The 15,803-nt window shown below is 43.9% G+C and overlaps 1 protein-coding gene across 3 annotated transcripts in view; it reads right to left on the bottom strand.

The window, feature by feature from the left end:
* sec16b (SEC16 homolog B, endoplasmic reticulum export factor) overlaps positions 1-15,803 on the bottom strand; it is a 61,373-nt gene that overhangs the window by 33,092 nt on the left and 12,478 nt on the right. For 2 of the 3 annotated variants that reach the window (XM_052460763.1, XM_052460766.1), the window contains 13 exons: positions 13,951-14,048; positions 13,190-13,271; positions 12,810-12,927; positions 12,147-12,258; positions 6,301-6,406; positions 5,934-6,071; positions 4,946-5,065; positions 4,346-4,430; positions 3,692-3,979; positions 3,468-3,496; positions 2,990-3,169; positions 2,549-2,653; positions 1,026-1,137 (listed from right to left, as the gene is read on the bottom strand). In XM_052460763.1, coding sequence (XP_052316723.1) covers positions 1,026-1,137; positions 2,549-2,653; positions 2,990-3,169; positions 3,468-3,496; positions 3,692-3,979; positions 4,346-4,430; positions 4,946-5,065; positions 5,934-6,071; positions 6,301-6,406; positions 12,147-12,258; positions 12,810-12,927; positions 13,190-13,271; positions 13,951-14,048 — 1,573 coding nt within the window. Of the gene's footprint in view, positions 1-162; positions 572-1,025; positions 1,138-2,548; positions 2,654-2,989; positions 3,170-3,467; positions 3,497-3,691; positions 3,980-4,345; positions 4,431-4,945; positions 5,066-5,933; positions 6,072-6,300; positions 6,407-12,146; positions 12,259-12,809; positions 12,928-13,189; positions 13,272-13,950; positions 14,049-15,803 lie in introns of those variants that run through there. The other variant, XM_035785594.2, reaches the window with a different exon arrangement.

Raw genomic sequence — 15,803 nt, 5'->3', positions numbered from 1 at the left:
TAGCAACAAGTTATATACAACTTGTTTGTGAATAATATGACCATTATAAACCATAGTTTAAACAAGTTCATCTATAGTTTAGATAATGATAAAAGGGAGGGATACTCATAGAAATCAAGGTTATGTCTCATATACAATAGCATTCAGGCCAAATAGCACATGTTTTCTGATTGAGAAAAATATATTCACAAAAAAGCATTGTTATAAACCATTTGTATTTCTCTGTTGTAATCATTCTGTTGTTTCAAGACTACTGAAAGGATTCTACAGCAGACCAAAGTTCAGACAATCACTCAATGATGTTCTCTATCACTCAATGGCACTAACACTCGAAGCACTAACACTATCAATGGAAGCACTATCACTATATGCCAGAGCATGTTGGGTATTTAATTACAAAAGAAGCACCAGTCAAAATTCCACACTTCATGTTAGCCTAGACAAGCATACAGTTGTCATTCAGCATGAATATGTCTGGTTCAAGAGCAGCCCGACAGGAAACAATATATCGGGAGCACTACAAATATCCCACAAAAACATCACCATCGCTCTGGAGTGGGGAATTAAACATCTGAAAAACAGGAAAAAATTGTTTGAAAAGTCTAAGTTCCAGACTCTCCAGATGGGTTTTACATTTTAAAAGCCTTTATCTACAGAGCATAGAGCAGTTCAAAAAATGTAAAGTCCCCAACATATTTCAGCATAGAGCCTTCATCAAAGTGTAGGTGAAAGAGAAAACCAGCCCAAATTTGCTTCCGGGAGAATTAGATACAGTGATAAGTGAGCTTTGCAGCCTCCTGTCCACAACTCTGGACAGTATTGGACACTGTTCGGCACATTATTCATGCATTTCTGCAGTTCCAACATGCAGTAATCCATTAAATATCAATAGTCACCACAAATATTTTATTATCATTAATGATTTGTGTATGTGTACAGGTGTATGATGTATGGTGGGTGGTTGCAGAAAAACAGAAAAGCGTTAGTCTATGTGTTGTCCAATGCATTCCGGGCCGGTTATTCACCCGCTTTCCGAGAAAAGGCGTTGATACCAGTAGATGCAGGCTGGGTAGGAAAATTGGCTGCAGGGATGTTGGTAGTGGGAGGGAAAGAAAATAGGGAAGTGGGAGGCGTCTCCTGAGGAAATACACATAAATGATGTTACATTTAACGCCCAAGACCCACTAACCTAGTATTGCATAATGACGTAACCGACGAATACATACCGAGGGGCACTAAGGATTCAAATGTAGGATCTTAATTTGACCAGTATTGTCATAGCAAAATAATCCTGCAGCAACAGGATTTTAACGTTTAGTCCATAATGTTGCTTGAGCGGTGGTTAGGCTATTAGCTGGACAAAGGTAGGCTAAATTAAAAGTACAATACTGTTGATTTAACCTGTGTTAGTGCGGATTTTCAATGAATTTATATCAATGACGAAGCTCATCTGCAACAAAAGAGTGATCAAATTAAGATCCTACAGCTGTACTAAGGGGTCATCACTTGGAAAGTCAGCCACCTTACGCTGAATTCATTTTACGGCACTAGGATGCGTTAGGTTTGCTTATCTCTCCGAATCTCCAGTTTAAGGGGCATACATAGATAGACTCAATAGCTTCTCCGTGGTGAGTTTTGAGAGTTTACTGTCATTGACACAAGGAAAGCTACTTGTTTCTGATTATGTAATCATGTATTTAAGATGTTTCTAAAAAGCTTTACTTTGACACTTGGTAGGTTATACTTTTAATTGTCAAAAACTATGTTTAACTTACAACAATTTATCAGCCAGTTAGTCTCAAACATTTTAGTATACTTTTATCACTTAATAACAAAAAACAATAAAATCCTTCAAATTACTTGTGACTTGACTTATTGGCATATTTAGAGCAAGTTTTAAAAATCACTGTTTTAATCTAACTTGCATGATACAATGCTCTCAGGAAAGTAGCAGTTAAACCATTTATGACACAAATAGTTATTGTATCATTGTAACTTATGGATCGTAGTTGTACAATGCAGATGCTATGGACAACAAAATAGCTAAACTACCGTATTTATGCAGAATGTGTTGCAAACATTGCCATTAAACTGGAAATAGTTGGTTGACCGACAGCAAATACCATACCCTACTTAGAGCTAGTGGTTGACCGACAGCAAATACCATACCCTACTTAGAGCTAGTGGCTAACCTTCATTAAAAAGGTTCAATGGGTCTACATTCAAACTAAACATCGTCACCACCTCCAATGGGTCTTATGAGAAGTACAAGATCAAATTCTCTGAATATCATAATAATAATAATAATAGCCAAAACTGCCTTAGTGGTTAATTTGAGGAATCCTTTTCATTTTAATAGATTGTTTTCAACCAAGTTCATAATTTTCTTGCCCTTCATCATCAAATTTGTATTATGTCCATCGACATAATTTGTTGGACGGTAAACTACAAAACCTAAACTTGAGATCACTGACCTGACAGCGCATGATGTTATGTCCCCCATCTAACGGCTAGCTAAGAGTTAACAGTAGGTCTGCTTGACCCTTACCATAGTGGGAACTGGGTCAGCTGAGTCTGCATCCTGAGACGCCTTACTTTGCTCCTCTTTGGGTTTGTGTTTGAACCAGCCGCTAAACCACCCTGACTTGATGCTCTGATCAGACACAGACACACACAGAGACACAGAGAGAGAGAGACGGACACACAGAGAGAGAGAGAGAGAGAGAGAGAGAGAGAGAGAGAGAGAGAGAGAGAGAGAGAGAGAGAGAGAGAGAGAGAGAGAGAGAGAGAGAGAGAGAGAGACGGACACACAGACAGACAGAGAGACAGAGAGAGAGAGAGACAGAGAGAGAGAGAGAGAGAGAGAGAGAGAGAGAGACGGACACACAGACAGAGAGAGAGAGAGAGAGAGAGAGAGAGGCTTATTAAAAGAAACTCTGGTTCTTATCTGATGCTGTCGATATGACGACAGGCATCAGGCTCCGCCCACCTGTTTTGGTTGGATTTTGTCCGGCTCTGAGGCCTTGCCCTCCTGCGTGATGGTGGCCTGGTGCCCTCCCTGCTGCCATGCCTGCTGATCTCCATAATCATTCTCCTGGCCGTAGTGCTGACCATACTGCTGACCATACTCTGCCACCGGCATCATGCCAGCATTCACTTGAACCCCTATCTGCATAGGACAGACAGATATACAGACTGTCATTTGACATCTCGATGGACACAAACAAGACACATGAACTCATCTGAGTCTCACAAATAGATTTATCAAACAATTTTTACATTTTTTATTTGTTTATTTATGTTTTACATATAAAATACAGCACCACTGACAGAAACAGCAGGTGTTCAGGAATAAATCACTGGAAATCTTTACAGAGATTAAATTTGGATGCCCCAAACGGGGGTATGTTCGTGTATATACATGTAATGTATGTTTGGTAGCAAATAAAACTCTCCTGAGCACTCACCATGCCTGGGCCAGCTGAAGGATCAGCCCCTAGAACAATACAATGAAATCAAAGCATGAGGTCCTCATTTCACAGTTAACAACAGAAACATGCAAGAAGATTCATAAAAGGAGTAAAAAGGAGTTACATTAAATGAGCATGTTTCATTGTAAACCCTCAGAAACAGGGTTGAATCACTAGTATATTTGATCAATCAAAACCAGGGCCTTCATCCATTTTCTCACCTTCCCCTGCTGAAGGAGGACAGTCCAATGTAGGATGCTGAGGTGAAGACTGAGGCTGAGGCGGAGGCTGGGCAGTGTCTGTGTAGTGGTAACTGTGGTCCTGGCCTCCCACCACAAGTGGCACTGCAGGCTGAGTGTTAGAAGCCATGACCGGCAGCAGAGGCTGGGTGTTGATCTGCTGTGCCTGCACGTGCTGTTGTTGTTGCTCTTCAGCTGCTTTGTAGGAGAGGAATTTAGCATCCAGTCCCTGGTCATCTCCGCTTGCAGAAAGGTCACTGGTGTCTGATTCTACAGAGCAACCAAAGGAGTGAAGACAAAAATTACAACACTGGAGTGCGTCCCAAATAGCACCCCATTCCCTATTAAATCACTACTTTCGACCTGGGACATGGTTCAAACACTGTGCAACTGGTTGATAGGACGAGCCCTCTGGTGATACATGAGACACTCCCCCCAGGTGGAATAAGAGGGTACCACGCCATACAGACACAGACACAGCAGAGAAATACTGGATGTGGCACAAATGGTGGCCGTACATGAAGTGAGTTCCCCCTTACTATGTAACTGCTTTGAGCATCAAGAAAAGTGCTATATGTGTCCAATAAATTGTTATTAATTGTACATTGAAATAATGATCTGGGACTGTAGGTTTACCTGAATACACTCTGCTCTCCTCATGGGCCAATGGACTCCTGTCTGCTGGTGACTGGTATGCATCACTACAACCACTGCTCCCCATCTAAGCAAATAGATATGTTTTAACCATAGCATCATAATGTGTAGAGAATGTTTTGGAAGAGACAAAAAAATACACAATTAAGATCATATGAGCCAATATAATAATTTAAAATGGTCTGGTATTGTTTGAAATATATAATTTAAATGGTACAAAGGAATTCTAATGTAGTAATAAAAATGTTACCAGTGTCTATGTAAGGTCAACCATTGTGCTGACTGAGGCAAGTTAAAATCCTGAGTCTAGTCTTGCAGCTGGACTATAGTAAGTACTTACCACCTCAGCAACCTTGACAAAAGTGCCAACTGACATAATTTCACTCACTTGACAACCTACCAGTACCAGTGGATTATAGGCTAATATCCAATTTAGGTGAACAACAACAAAGTATAACTATATACAAGGATGTTTGTACCCAGTAAATAGGTAATCATCTCCAACACAAACACAGGAACATGTGAAAATGTGACAGAGAGAGACATGATGAGTACAATGGTGATGCATTGTGGTGTGGTCACCTGTATGCCCTGCTGTCTGTATCTCAGCTGCTGTAGCCAGTCAGGCTCCTGTCTAGGCCTGTCGTCAGCTGTGTTACTGAGCTGTCCCATTCCCTCACACTGCTTCAGCCGCTCTGCCAGCTGGGAGGGGAGGAGACACACACAAACAGGAAAAGTGCTGAGCAAACACACACACACACACACACACACACACACACACACACACACACACACACACACACACACACACACACACACACACACACACACACACACACACACACACACACACACACACACACACACACACACACAGTGTTTTTAAGCCACTACTGTACATTAGTGCCTAATCTGGTACCCTCTGGAACAGGTCCTTTTTGTTCAAGTTAGTTAAGAACAAATTCTTATTTACAATGGACGGCCTACCCCAGCCACACCCAGGCAACTCTGGGGCAATTGTGAGCCGCCCTATGGGACTCCCAATCACATCCGGATGTGATTCAGCCTTGATTCAAACCAGGGACTGAAGTGACACCCCTTGCACTGGGATGCAGTGCCTTAGAACACTGCGCCACTCGGGAGCTCAGGTCGTTCCTGCCCATGTAATGGTATTCATTATGACCTAAAAGGGAAAACTGATCCTAGATCAGCATTCCTACTCTGAGATGCTTTATGAACACAGGCCCTGAAGTGATTGGACACTAGGAATGCAATATGGCATAAAATGTGAGTATGATACATACAGTACAAGTCAGAGTACGCTACTTTTATAGGCTCTCCCTGCAGACTGTGTTTATCGTATGTATGGAAGTGCATAGATAACCATAATTGCTCTGCATAAGAGCGTCTGCCTAAGTGCCTTGCTCAACGGCACATTGACAGATTTTTCACCAAGTAAGTTCAGGGATTCTAACCAGCTACCGTTTGGTTACTGGCCCAACGCTCTTAACCGCTAGGCTACCTACCACCAAAGTACTATATGTCAGAGTATCATGATAAAGTGCTCTACCTTGATAAGCTCCCCCAGCAGCACCATGCTGGGCTCCTGCAGTCTGAGTAAAGACATCCCTATCACCTCACAGTAGTGGAAGGCTTGGGATGCCAGCCCAGCATCCAGCAGACGACACGCATACAGGAACTTATACACCTGGGAATGACACAACAGGTTATAACAAGACAACAACACAACAGCACAACCTACGGTAGCCACATGGAAAAAGCTAAACATAATTTCACTGTGTCCTGGACTAGATAAAGCTTAATAACAAAATACCGATGGAATCAAAACTATGTATTGACTTATGAGTTCCAAATCTGGCAAATTATGGACGACTCATACAAGTCATAAAAAACACAAAAAAAATCATATAAACTACCTGGAAGGGGGGGATACAGAAGAATTTATCTCCAAGTCTCTGGCAGTACTCGAATAACTCTGTGCACCGAATGGCAGAATTCTGAGCAAACTCTTTGAATGGCAAACTGTAGGGGAGGAAATACATTCAGTTCTTAGCAGATGTTGTTTTTAAACATTAAAAAGTCACCATCGGGACTACTACTACTTGTTAGCTATTAGCTTCCCGGCTAAGTCTTAAAGTAACTGTCCAGTCCATATTCTGTTAACTCAGACCCAAATAATGTTGTTGACTTGTCCTATATTCGTATTTTTGGCCAAAGCATACAAATAAAATACAAAAAAACCCACTTCAAATATCCCACCTCAACCTTGTCTCAACAACACCGTTTCCTCATAGAACATGTCATTTTAAGAACCTGTATACGCCCACACCATTCTGTTGTTGGGCTACGCCCACACCATTCTGTTATTGGGCTACGCCCACACCATTCTGTTATTGGGCTACGCCCACACCATTCTGTTATTGGGATACGCCCACACCATTCTGTTGTTGGGCTACGCCCACACCATTCTGTTATTGGGCTACGCCCACACCATTCTGTTGTTGGACTACGCCCACACCATTCTGTTGTTGGGCTACGCCCACACCATTCTGTTGTTGGGCTACGCCCACACCATTCTGTTGTTGGACATCGCCCACACCATTCTGTTGTTGGGCTACGCCCACACCATTCTGTTGTTGGGCTACGCCCACACCATTCTGTTGTTGGACTACGCCCACACCATTCTGTTGTTGGACTACGCCCACACCATTCTGTTGTTGGGCTACGCCCACACCATTCTGTTGTTGGGCTACGCCCACACCATTCTGTTGTTGGACAACGCCCACACCATTCTGTTGTTGGGCTACGCCCACACCATTCTGTTGTTGGGCTACGCCCACACCATTCTGTTGCCACGCCCACACCATTCTTGGGACTACGCCCACACCATTCTGTTGTTGGGCTACGCCCACACCATTCTGTTGTTGGACTACGCCCACACCATTCTGTTGTTGGACTACGCCCACACCATTCTGTTGTTGGACTACGCCCACACCATTCTGTTGTTGGGCTACGCCCACACCATTCTGTTGTTGGACAACGCCCACACCATTCTGTTGTTAGACTACGCCCACACCATTCTGTTGTTGGGCTACGCCCACACCATTCTGTTGTTGGGTTACGCCCACACCATTCTGTTGTTGGGCTACGCCCACACCATTCTGTTGTTGGACTACGCCCACACCATTCTGTTGTTGGGCTACGCCCACACCATTCTGTTATTGGGCTACGCCCACACCATTCTGTTATTGGGCTACGCCCACACCATTCTGTTGTTGGGCTACGCCCACACCATTCTGTTATTGGGCTACGCCCACACCATTCTGTTGTTGGACTACGCCCACACCATTCTGTTGTTGGGCTACGCCCACACCATTCTGTTGTTGGGCTACGCCCACACCATTCTGTTGTTGGACAACGCCCACACCATTCTGTTGTTGGGCTACGCCCACACCATTCTGTTGTTGGGCTACGCCCACACCATTCTGTTGTTGGACTACGCCCACACCATTCTGTTGTTGGGCTACGCCCACACCATTCTGTTGTTGGACAACGCCCACACCATTCTGTTGTTAGACTACGCCCACACCATTCTGTTGTTGGGCTACGCCCACACCATTCTGTTGTTGGGTTACGCCCACACCATTCTGTTGTTGGGCTACGCCCACACCATTCTGTTGTTGGACTACGCCCACACCATTCTGTTGTTGGACTACGCCCACACCATTCTGTTGTTGGACTACGCCCACACCATTCTGTTGTTGGACTACGCCCACACCATTCTGTTGTTGGACTACGCCCACACCATTCTGTTGTTGGGCTACGCCCACACCATTCTGTTGTTGGACAACGCCCACACCATTCTGTTGTTGGACTACGCCCACACCATTCTGTTGTTGGGTTACGCCCACACCATTCTGTTGTTGGGCTACGCCCACACCATTCTGTTGTTGGGCTACTCCCACACCATTCTGTTATTGGGCTATGCTCACACCATTCTGTTATTGGGCTACTCCCACACCATTCTGTTATTGGGCTACTCCCACACCATTCTGTTATTGGGCTACGCCCACACCATTCTGTTGTTGGGCTACTACCACACCATTCTGTTATTGGGCTACGCCCACACCATTCTGTTATTGGGCTACGCCCACACCATTCTGTTATTGGACTACGCCCACACCATTCTGTTATTGGGTTACGCTCACACCATTCTGTTATTGGGCTACGCCCACACCATTCTGTTATTGGGCTACGCCCACACCATTCTGTTATTGGACTACGCCCACACCATTCTGTTATTGGGTTACGCTCACACCATTCTGTTATTGGGCTACGCCCACACCTTTCTGTTGTTGGGTTACGCCCACACCATTCTGTTGTTGGGGTACGCCCACACCATTCTGTTATTGGGTTACGCCCACACCATTCTGTTATTGGGCTACGCCCACACCATTCTGTTGTTGGACTACGCCCACACCATTCTGTTATTGGGCTACACCCACACCATTCTGTTGTTGGACTACGCCCACACCATTCTGTTGTTGGACTACGCCCACACCATTCTGTTATTGGGCTATGCCCACACCATTCTGTTATTGGGCTATGCCCACACCATTCTGTTGTTGGACTACGCCCACACCATTCTGTTATTGGGTTACGCCCACACCATTCTGTTGTTGGACTACGCCCACACCATTCTGTTATTGGGTTACGCCCACACCATTCTGTTGTTGGACTACGCCCACACCATTCTGTTATTGGGCTATGCCCACACCATTCTGTTATTGGGCTACGCTCACACCATTCTGTTATTGGGTTACGCTCACACCATTCTGTTGTTGGGGTACGCCCACACCATTCTGTTGTTGGGGTACGCCCACACCATTCTGTTGTTGGGGTACGCCCACACCATTCTGTTGTTGGGGTACGCCCACACCATTCTGTTGTTGGGGTACGCCCACACCATTCTGTTGTTGGGGTACGCCCACACCATTCCAACACAGAAAAGCTGCTTTTTAACATACTTAATTAAAAACGTTTGTAAGCGAAACTATTTCACTCATATTTTTATTAATTATAAGTAATATTTAATAGAAATCTGGAAACACTAGACAGTTACTTTACAACTGTGTTAATCTCAATATCAAATGATTTCTGGGTAACAATTAACTACCTTACTGTGATTAGTTTTTAGCATTTTCATTAAAAACAAACAGAAATGGCTTATTAGCAAGGAGCAATTTCTCAAGCAAGAATTTTGATATGACTGTCTGGGAGTGGTCTGAGAGGGGAGGGGAAAACTGGACCCTAGCTGTTGACAGAAAGGTTTAGAACTCTTTCCTATTGGTCTATTATCTCAGGGTTTCCACATTTTGTTATGTTACAGCCTTATTCTAACATTTATTCAATTGTTTTTCCCCCTCATCAATCTACTCATCATACCGCATAATGACAAAGCAAAAACAAATTAGTAGAAATGTTTGCAAATTTATTATAAATAAAAAAACTGAAATACCACATTTACATAAGTATTCAGACCTTTTACTCAGAGCTTGGTTGAAGCACCTTTGTAAGCGATTACAGCCTCAAGTCTTGGGTATGACGCTAAAAGCTTGGCACACCTGTACTTGGAGAGTCTTCAATTCTTCTCTGCAGATCGTCTCAAGCTTTGTCAGGTTGGATGGGTCTAGCTGCACAGCTATTTTCAGGTCTCTATAGAGATGTTAGATAGGGTTCAAGTCCGGGCTCTGGCTGGGCCACTCAAGGACATTCAGAGGCTTGTTACTCCTGCGTTGTCTTGGCTGTGTGCATAGGGTCATTGTCCTATTGGAACGTGAACTTTCGCCCCAGACTGAGGTCCTGAGCGCTCTGGAGCAGGTTTTTATTAAGAATCTCTTTGTACTTTGCTCCGTTAAACTTAGCCTCGATCCTGACTAGTCTCCCAGTCCCTGCCGCTGAAAAACATCCCCACAGCAGGATGCTGCCACCACCGTGCTTCACTGTCGAGATGGTGTCAGGTTTCCTCCGACGTGACGCTTGGTATTCAAGCAAAAGTGTTCAATCTTTGTCTGAGAGTCTTTAGGTGCCTTTTGGAAAACTCCAAGCGGGCTGTCATGTGCCTTTTACTGAGGAGTGGCTTCTATCTGGCCAGTCTACCATAAAATCCTGACTGGTGGAGTGCTGAAGAGATGATTGTCCTTCTGGAAGGTTCTCCCATCTCCACAGAGGAACTCTAGAGCTCTGTCAGAGTGACCATCGGGTTCTTGTTCTCCCCTGATTGCTCAGTTTGGCTGGGCGGACAGCTCTAGGAAGAGTCTTGGTGGTTTCAAACTTCTTCCATTTAAGAATGATGGAGGTCACGGTGTTCTTGGGGACCTTCAATGCTACAGAAATGTTTTGGTACCCTTCCCCCGATCTGTGCCACGACACAATCCTGTCTCAGAGCTCTACGCACAATTCCTTTGACCTCATGGGTTGGTTTTTGTTATGACATGGACAGTCTACTGTGGGACCTTATATAGACAGGTGTGTGCCTTTTCAAATCATGTCCAATCAATTGAATTTACCACAGGTGGACTCCAATCAAGTCGAGAAACATCTCAAGGATGATCAATGGAAACAGGATGCACCTGAGCTCAATTTAGAGCCTCATAGCAAAGGGTCTGAGTACCTATGTAAATAAGGTCTTTCTGTTTTTTATTTTTAATACATATGCAAAAAAAATCTAAAAACCTCTTTTTGCTTCGTCATTATGGTGTATTGTGAGTAGATTACTGAGTTTTTAATTTTTATTTAATCAATTTTAAAATAACACTGTAAGGTAACAAAATGTGGAAAAAGTCAAGGGGTCTGAATACTTTCCGAAGGCAGTGTATAAAACACAGAAAAATCGAGTTTTTGGCTGTGCTGGGCCTTTAAGTAGGACTAAGTGGTTTTCATACCAGTCATGCTACGATAGCAGCATTATGTTGTGGCATTAGTTTCCTCAATCAATAGCTATTACTTTCAAGCATATAGGGGCATCCCCCTCACATCAATACCTCCATTGTGTGTACCACTAAAAATTGGGTGCATGACGTCCTTATTCTGCTTTTCCAAAATCAGCAGCTCGTTTCCTTTCAGCATGGCAAGACTGTCACTTGTGCTCCCTCTCCGGCCTCTAGGTCACCAGGCTGCTTGTTATGACGCACATCTGCCACCATCGTTATGCGCACCTGCGCGTCATCAGACTCACCTGGACTCCATCACTTCCCTGATTACTTTCACAATATATGTAAGTCGCTCTGGATAAGAGCGTCTGCTAAATGACTTAAATGTAAAATGTAAATATGTCACTCACTTTGCTTATTCCCCAGGCGTTATTGTTTCTGTTTCAGTTTACTGTCTGTGAGTTGTTTGTGTTTTGTACATTTGTTTATTCAATTATGCACTCCCTGAACTTGCTTCCTGACACCCAGTGCACTCGTTACAAATGCATTGCTGTGCTGTTCTACTGTGAGTCCTAGAAGACACCTTGTTAAGAAAACATTACAGGGATCACCCAAATACTGATACCCCTCTTCTTCCAACACCAGGAGCTCCTTTCTATTCATGGCGTGAGATTGGTTGTGTCTCAAATGACCGTTGCTGTGCTGTTCAACAGTGAGTCCAAGAGGACATTCCCACTCGTTAGGAAGACATAAGAGTGAAAGAGGGGATCACCACCCAGAAAGTGAAAGGAGTATTAATAGAATCTGGGTCATATTACAGCTGAGTTCACCTGTTGCAGTTGCCCAGAAGCACCAGTCTTTCGGTCTTGGCTGTGTAGACGCCAAAAGGAGCGTAAGCTGTCAGATAGCAGATATGAGCAGCATGTAACAGCCCTCTGGAGGCTGGGGAGAGACAACACTAAGGTTATGTAACAAATGGCACCATATTTCCTATAGTGCACTATCATGGGAATTCAATGTATCACAATTCCAGTGGGTCAGAAGTTTACATACAGAAAATGATCCAGAAAATGATGTAGAAAATGATGCAGATCAGATTTTCTGAAATGATCCATTTTCTGGAATTGTCCAAGCTGTTTAAAGGCACAGTCAACTTAGTGTATGTAAACTTCTGACCCACTGGAATTGTGATACAGTGAATTATAAGTGAAATAATCTGTCTGTAAACAATTGTTGGAAAAATGACTTGTGTCATGCACACAGTAGATGTCCTAACCAACTTGCCAAAACTATAGTTTGTTAACAAGTAATTTGTGGAGTTGTTGAAAACAAGTTTTAATGACTCCAACCTAAGTGTATGTTAACTTCTGACTTCAACTGTATGTATGTATGCATGTATGTATGTATGTATGTATGTATGTATGTATGTATGTATGTATGTATGTATGTATGTATGTATGTATGTATGTATGTATGTATGTATGTATGTATACCTAGCGTGTCTCCCATGGTAATGATGCTCTTCTGGTGCCCGATTGGATCTCCCGTCTCATTGGACAGCATGACGGCCAGGTGAGGCTCCCAGTCTCTCCATTTGTCACTTCCACAACACTGAGGACACACACACACACAGTCAGTCTAATACCAGATTGTTATATTACAATTTGGTGCAAAATACTGTAAATGTACTGTACGTTATTAGCATAATTACCAACTACAGTACAATAAACACAACAGCCACTGAAAACATGAACTGGTCAACTACAGTAAATGTGCCAAGACCAGCCCCAATTACACAAGGAAAGAAGGGCACAATAGAATAGACAACTATTGTACTGTGGTATGTTTATGTATTTATTTAGCATTGTTTTACCGTGGAAACAGCAGGAATCCTTCCAGAGAGCATTTGAAACAGGGTCTGTAGGGGGTCGTTGGGAGCTAGCTGGCCTGTAAACCTGCCATAGAGATGACCACGCCATGGAAATATTCAATATGTCATATTCAATATTTATATGTAATAGATATGAATATGTAAGGTGAAAGAATCCCGCCCCTGCATAGTTCCAGTCACTGAGTGCTGCAAATACAACCGCCCACGAAATGGAAATTCAGAATACTGAATATGTAATGTGATATTAATATGTAATTGATATGAACATGTAAGGCTACACTGTACATGGAAAAATCCACCCCTGTTCAGGGTAATATAAATAGAAAAGCTCGTGTTTTTTGTTTATTGTAAAAATAAAATAAAAAGTGAAGTAAAATATTACAAAAAATAAATGCCTACCGAAATACTGAATATGTAATGGAATATGAATATGTAACATTGCGCTGTGTGCTGAGTATGTTGACAACCCCGACACTGACCGTCAGATCATGTAAGTGAGGATGTGGATTATGCCCACAGAACTGCAAACAAACTGCGTGAGGTCCAGACCAATGATCTGCCCAGAGACCAGGCATTCCTCCGTCCTCCCCATCCCTATCCCTCACCCCAAGCTTCACTCCTCATCCCCGCAGTCTTCCCCTATTCCTTACCCCCCCACCAACACCCAACCCACTAACCTTGGATCAATAGTGAATTATCTCTAAAAGCACTGTCTCAAAGACAATGTTGCACAATGCGCTTACCTGTTCAACACAGTGGTATAGGACCTGTTGTCCATCTTGCTGGCCAGGAACAGGGCGTGGCCCCACAGTCCACCCTTCATGGCCGACTCGAGGGCCTCCTGTGAAAGAACCATAAAGGAGGTGTGGAGGAGACGTGAGTGAGGGGCGGAGGAACTGTGGGGGAAGGCATAAGGGAGGTTTGGGGAGGCTTAGGGAGGGGTGAAGGAACAGTTGGGCGAGGCACGGGGAGGTGAAACTCTGTGAAACTCAAGCCTGAGCCTTTTTATTTTATTTTTATTTCACCTGTATTTAACCAGGTAGGCCAGTTGAGAACAAGTTCTCATTTACAACTGCGAGCTGGCCAAGATAAAGCAAAAGAGTGCGACACAAACAACAACGCAGAGTTACACATAAACAAACGTACAGTCAGTAACACAATAGAAAAAAATATATATACAGTGTGTGCAAATGAGGTAGGATTAGGGAGGTAAGGGAATAAATAGGCCGTAGTGGAAAAATAATTACAATTTAGCAATTAAACACGAGTGATAGATGTGAAGAAGATGAGTGTGCAAGTAGAGATACTGGGGTGCAAAGGAGCAAAACATATATATATAAAAATATGGGGATGAGGTAGTTGGATGGGCTATTTACAGATGAGCTATGTACAGGTGCAGTGATCTGTGAGCTGCTCTGGCAGCTGATGCTTAAAGTTGCAATTCGTTCCAGTCATTGGCAGCAGAGAACTGGAAGGAAAGGCAGCCAAAGCAGGAATTGGCATTGGGGGTGACCAGTGAAATATACCTGCTGGAGCGCGTGCTATGGGTGGGTGCTGCTATAGTGACCAGTGAGCTGCGATAAGGCAGGGCTTTACTTAGCAGAGGCTTATAGATGACCTGGAGCCAGTGGGTTTGCGACGAATATGAAGCGGGGGCAGCCAACGAGAGCATACAGGTCACAGTGGTGGGTAGTATATGGGGCTTTGGTGACAAAATGGATGGCACTGTGATAGACTGCATCCAATTTCCTGAGTAGAGTGTTGGAGGCTATTTTGTAAAAGACATCGCCGAAGTCAAGGATTGGTAGGATGGTTAGTTTTACGAGGGTATGTTTGGCAGCATGAGTGAAAGATGCTTTGTTGCGAAATAGGAAGCCGATTCTAGATTACATTTTGGATTGGAGATGCTTAATGTGAGTCTGGAAGGAGAGTTTACAGTCTAACCAGACACCTAGGTATTTGTAGTCGTCCACATATTCTAAGTCAGAACCGTCCAGAGTAGTAATGCTGGACAGGCGGGCAGGGATCGGTTTGAAGAGGGGGATGACCGCGGCAGCTTTCCAATCTTTGGGAATCTCAGACGATACAAAAGAGAGGTTGAACAGGCTAGTAATAGGGGTTGCAACAATTGCGGCGGGTAATTTTAGAAAGAGAGGATCCAGATTGTCTAGCCCAGCTGATTTGTAGGGGTCCAGATTTTGCAACTCTTTTAGAACATCAGCTAACTGAATTTGGGAGAAGGAGAAATGGGGGAGGCTTGGGCAAGTTGCTGTGGGTGGTGCAGGGCTGTTGACCGGGGTAGGGATAGCCAGGTGGAAAGCATGGCCAGCCGTAGAAAAATGCTTCTTGAAATTCTCAATTATTGTGGATTTATCGGTGGTGACAGTGTTTCCTAGCCTCAATGCAGTGGGCAGCTGGGAGGAGGTGCTCTTATTCTCCATGGACTTTACATTGTCCCAGAACTGAAGTATCTGGAGGAGACATGAGGTGTGGGGGAGGAGTGGGAGAGTTATGGGCGAGGCATAGGCAGGGGTGAAGGAAGTGTGAAAGAACATGGAAGAGATATGGAGAAGTTGTACAAGAACACAGGGTCAGG

The sequence above is a fragment of the Oncorhynchus keta genome, chromosome 1 (genome assembly GCF_023373465.1).
Source record: "Oncorhynchus keta strain PuntledgeMale-10-30-2019 chromosome 1, Oket_V2, whole genome shotgun sequence".
Classification (NCBI taxonomy): Eukaryota; Metazoa; Chordata; class Actinopteri; order Salmoniformes; family Salmonidae; genus Oncorhynchus; species Oncorhynchus keta.
Note: the sequence above shows the minus strand (reverse complement) of the source record. Positions and strands in the feature narration are given on the sequence as shown.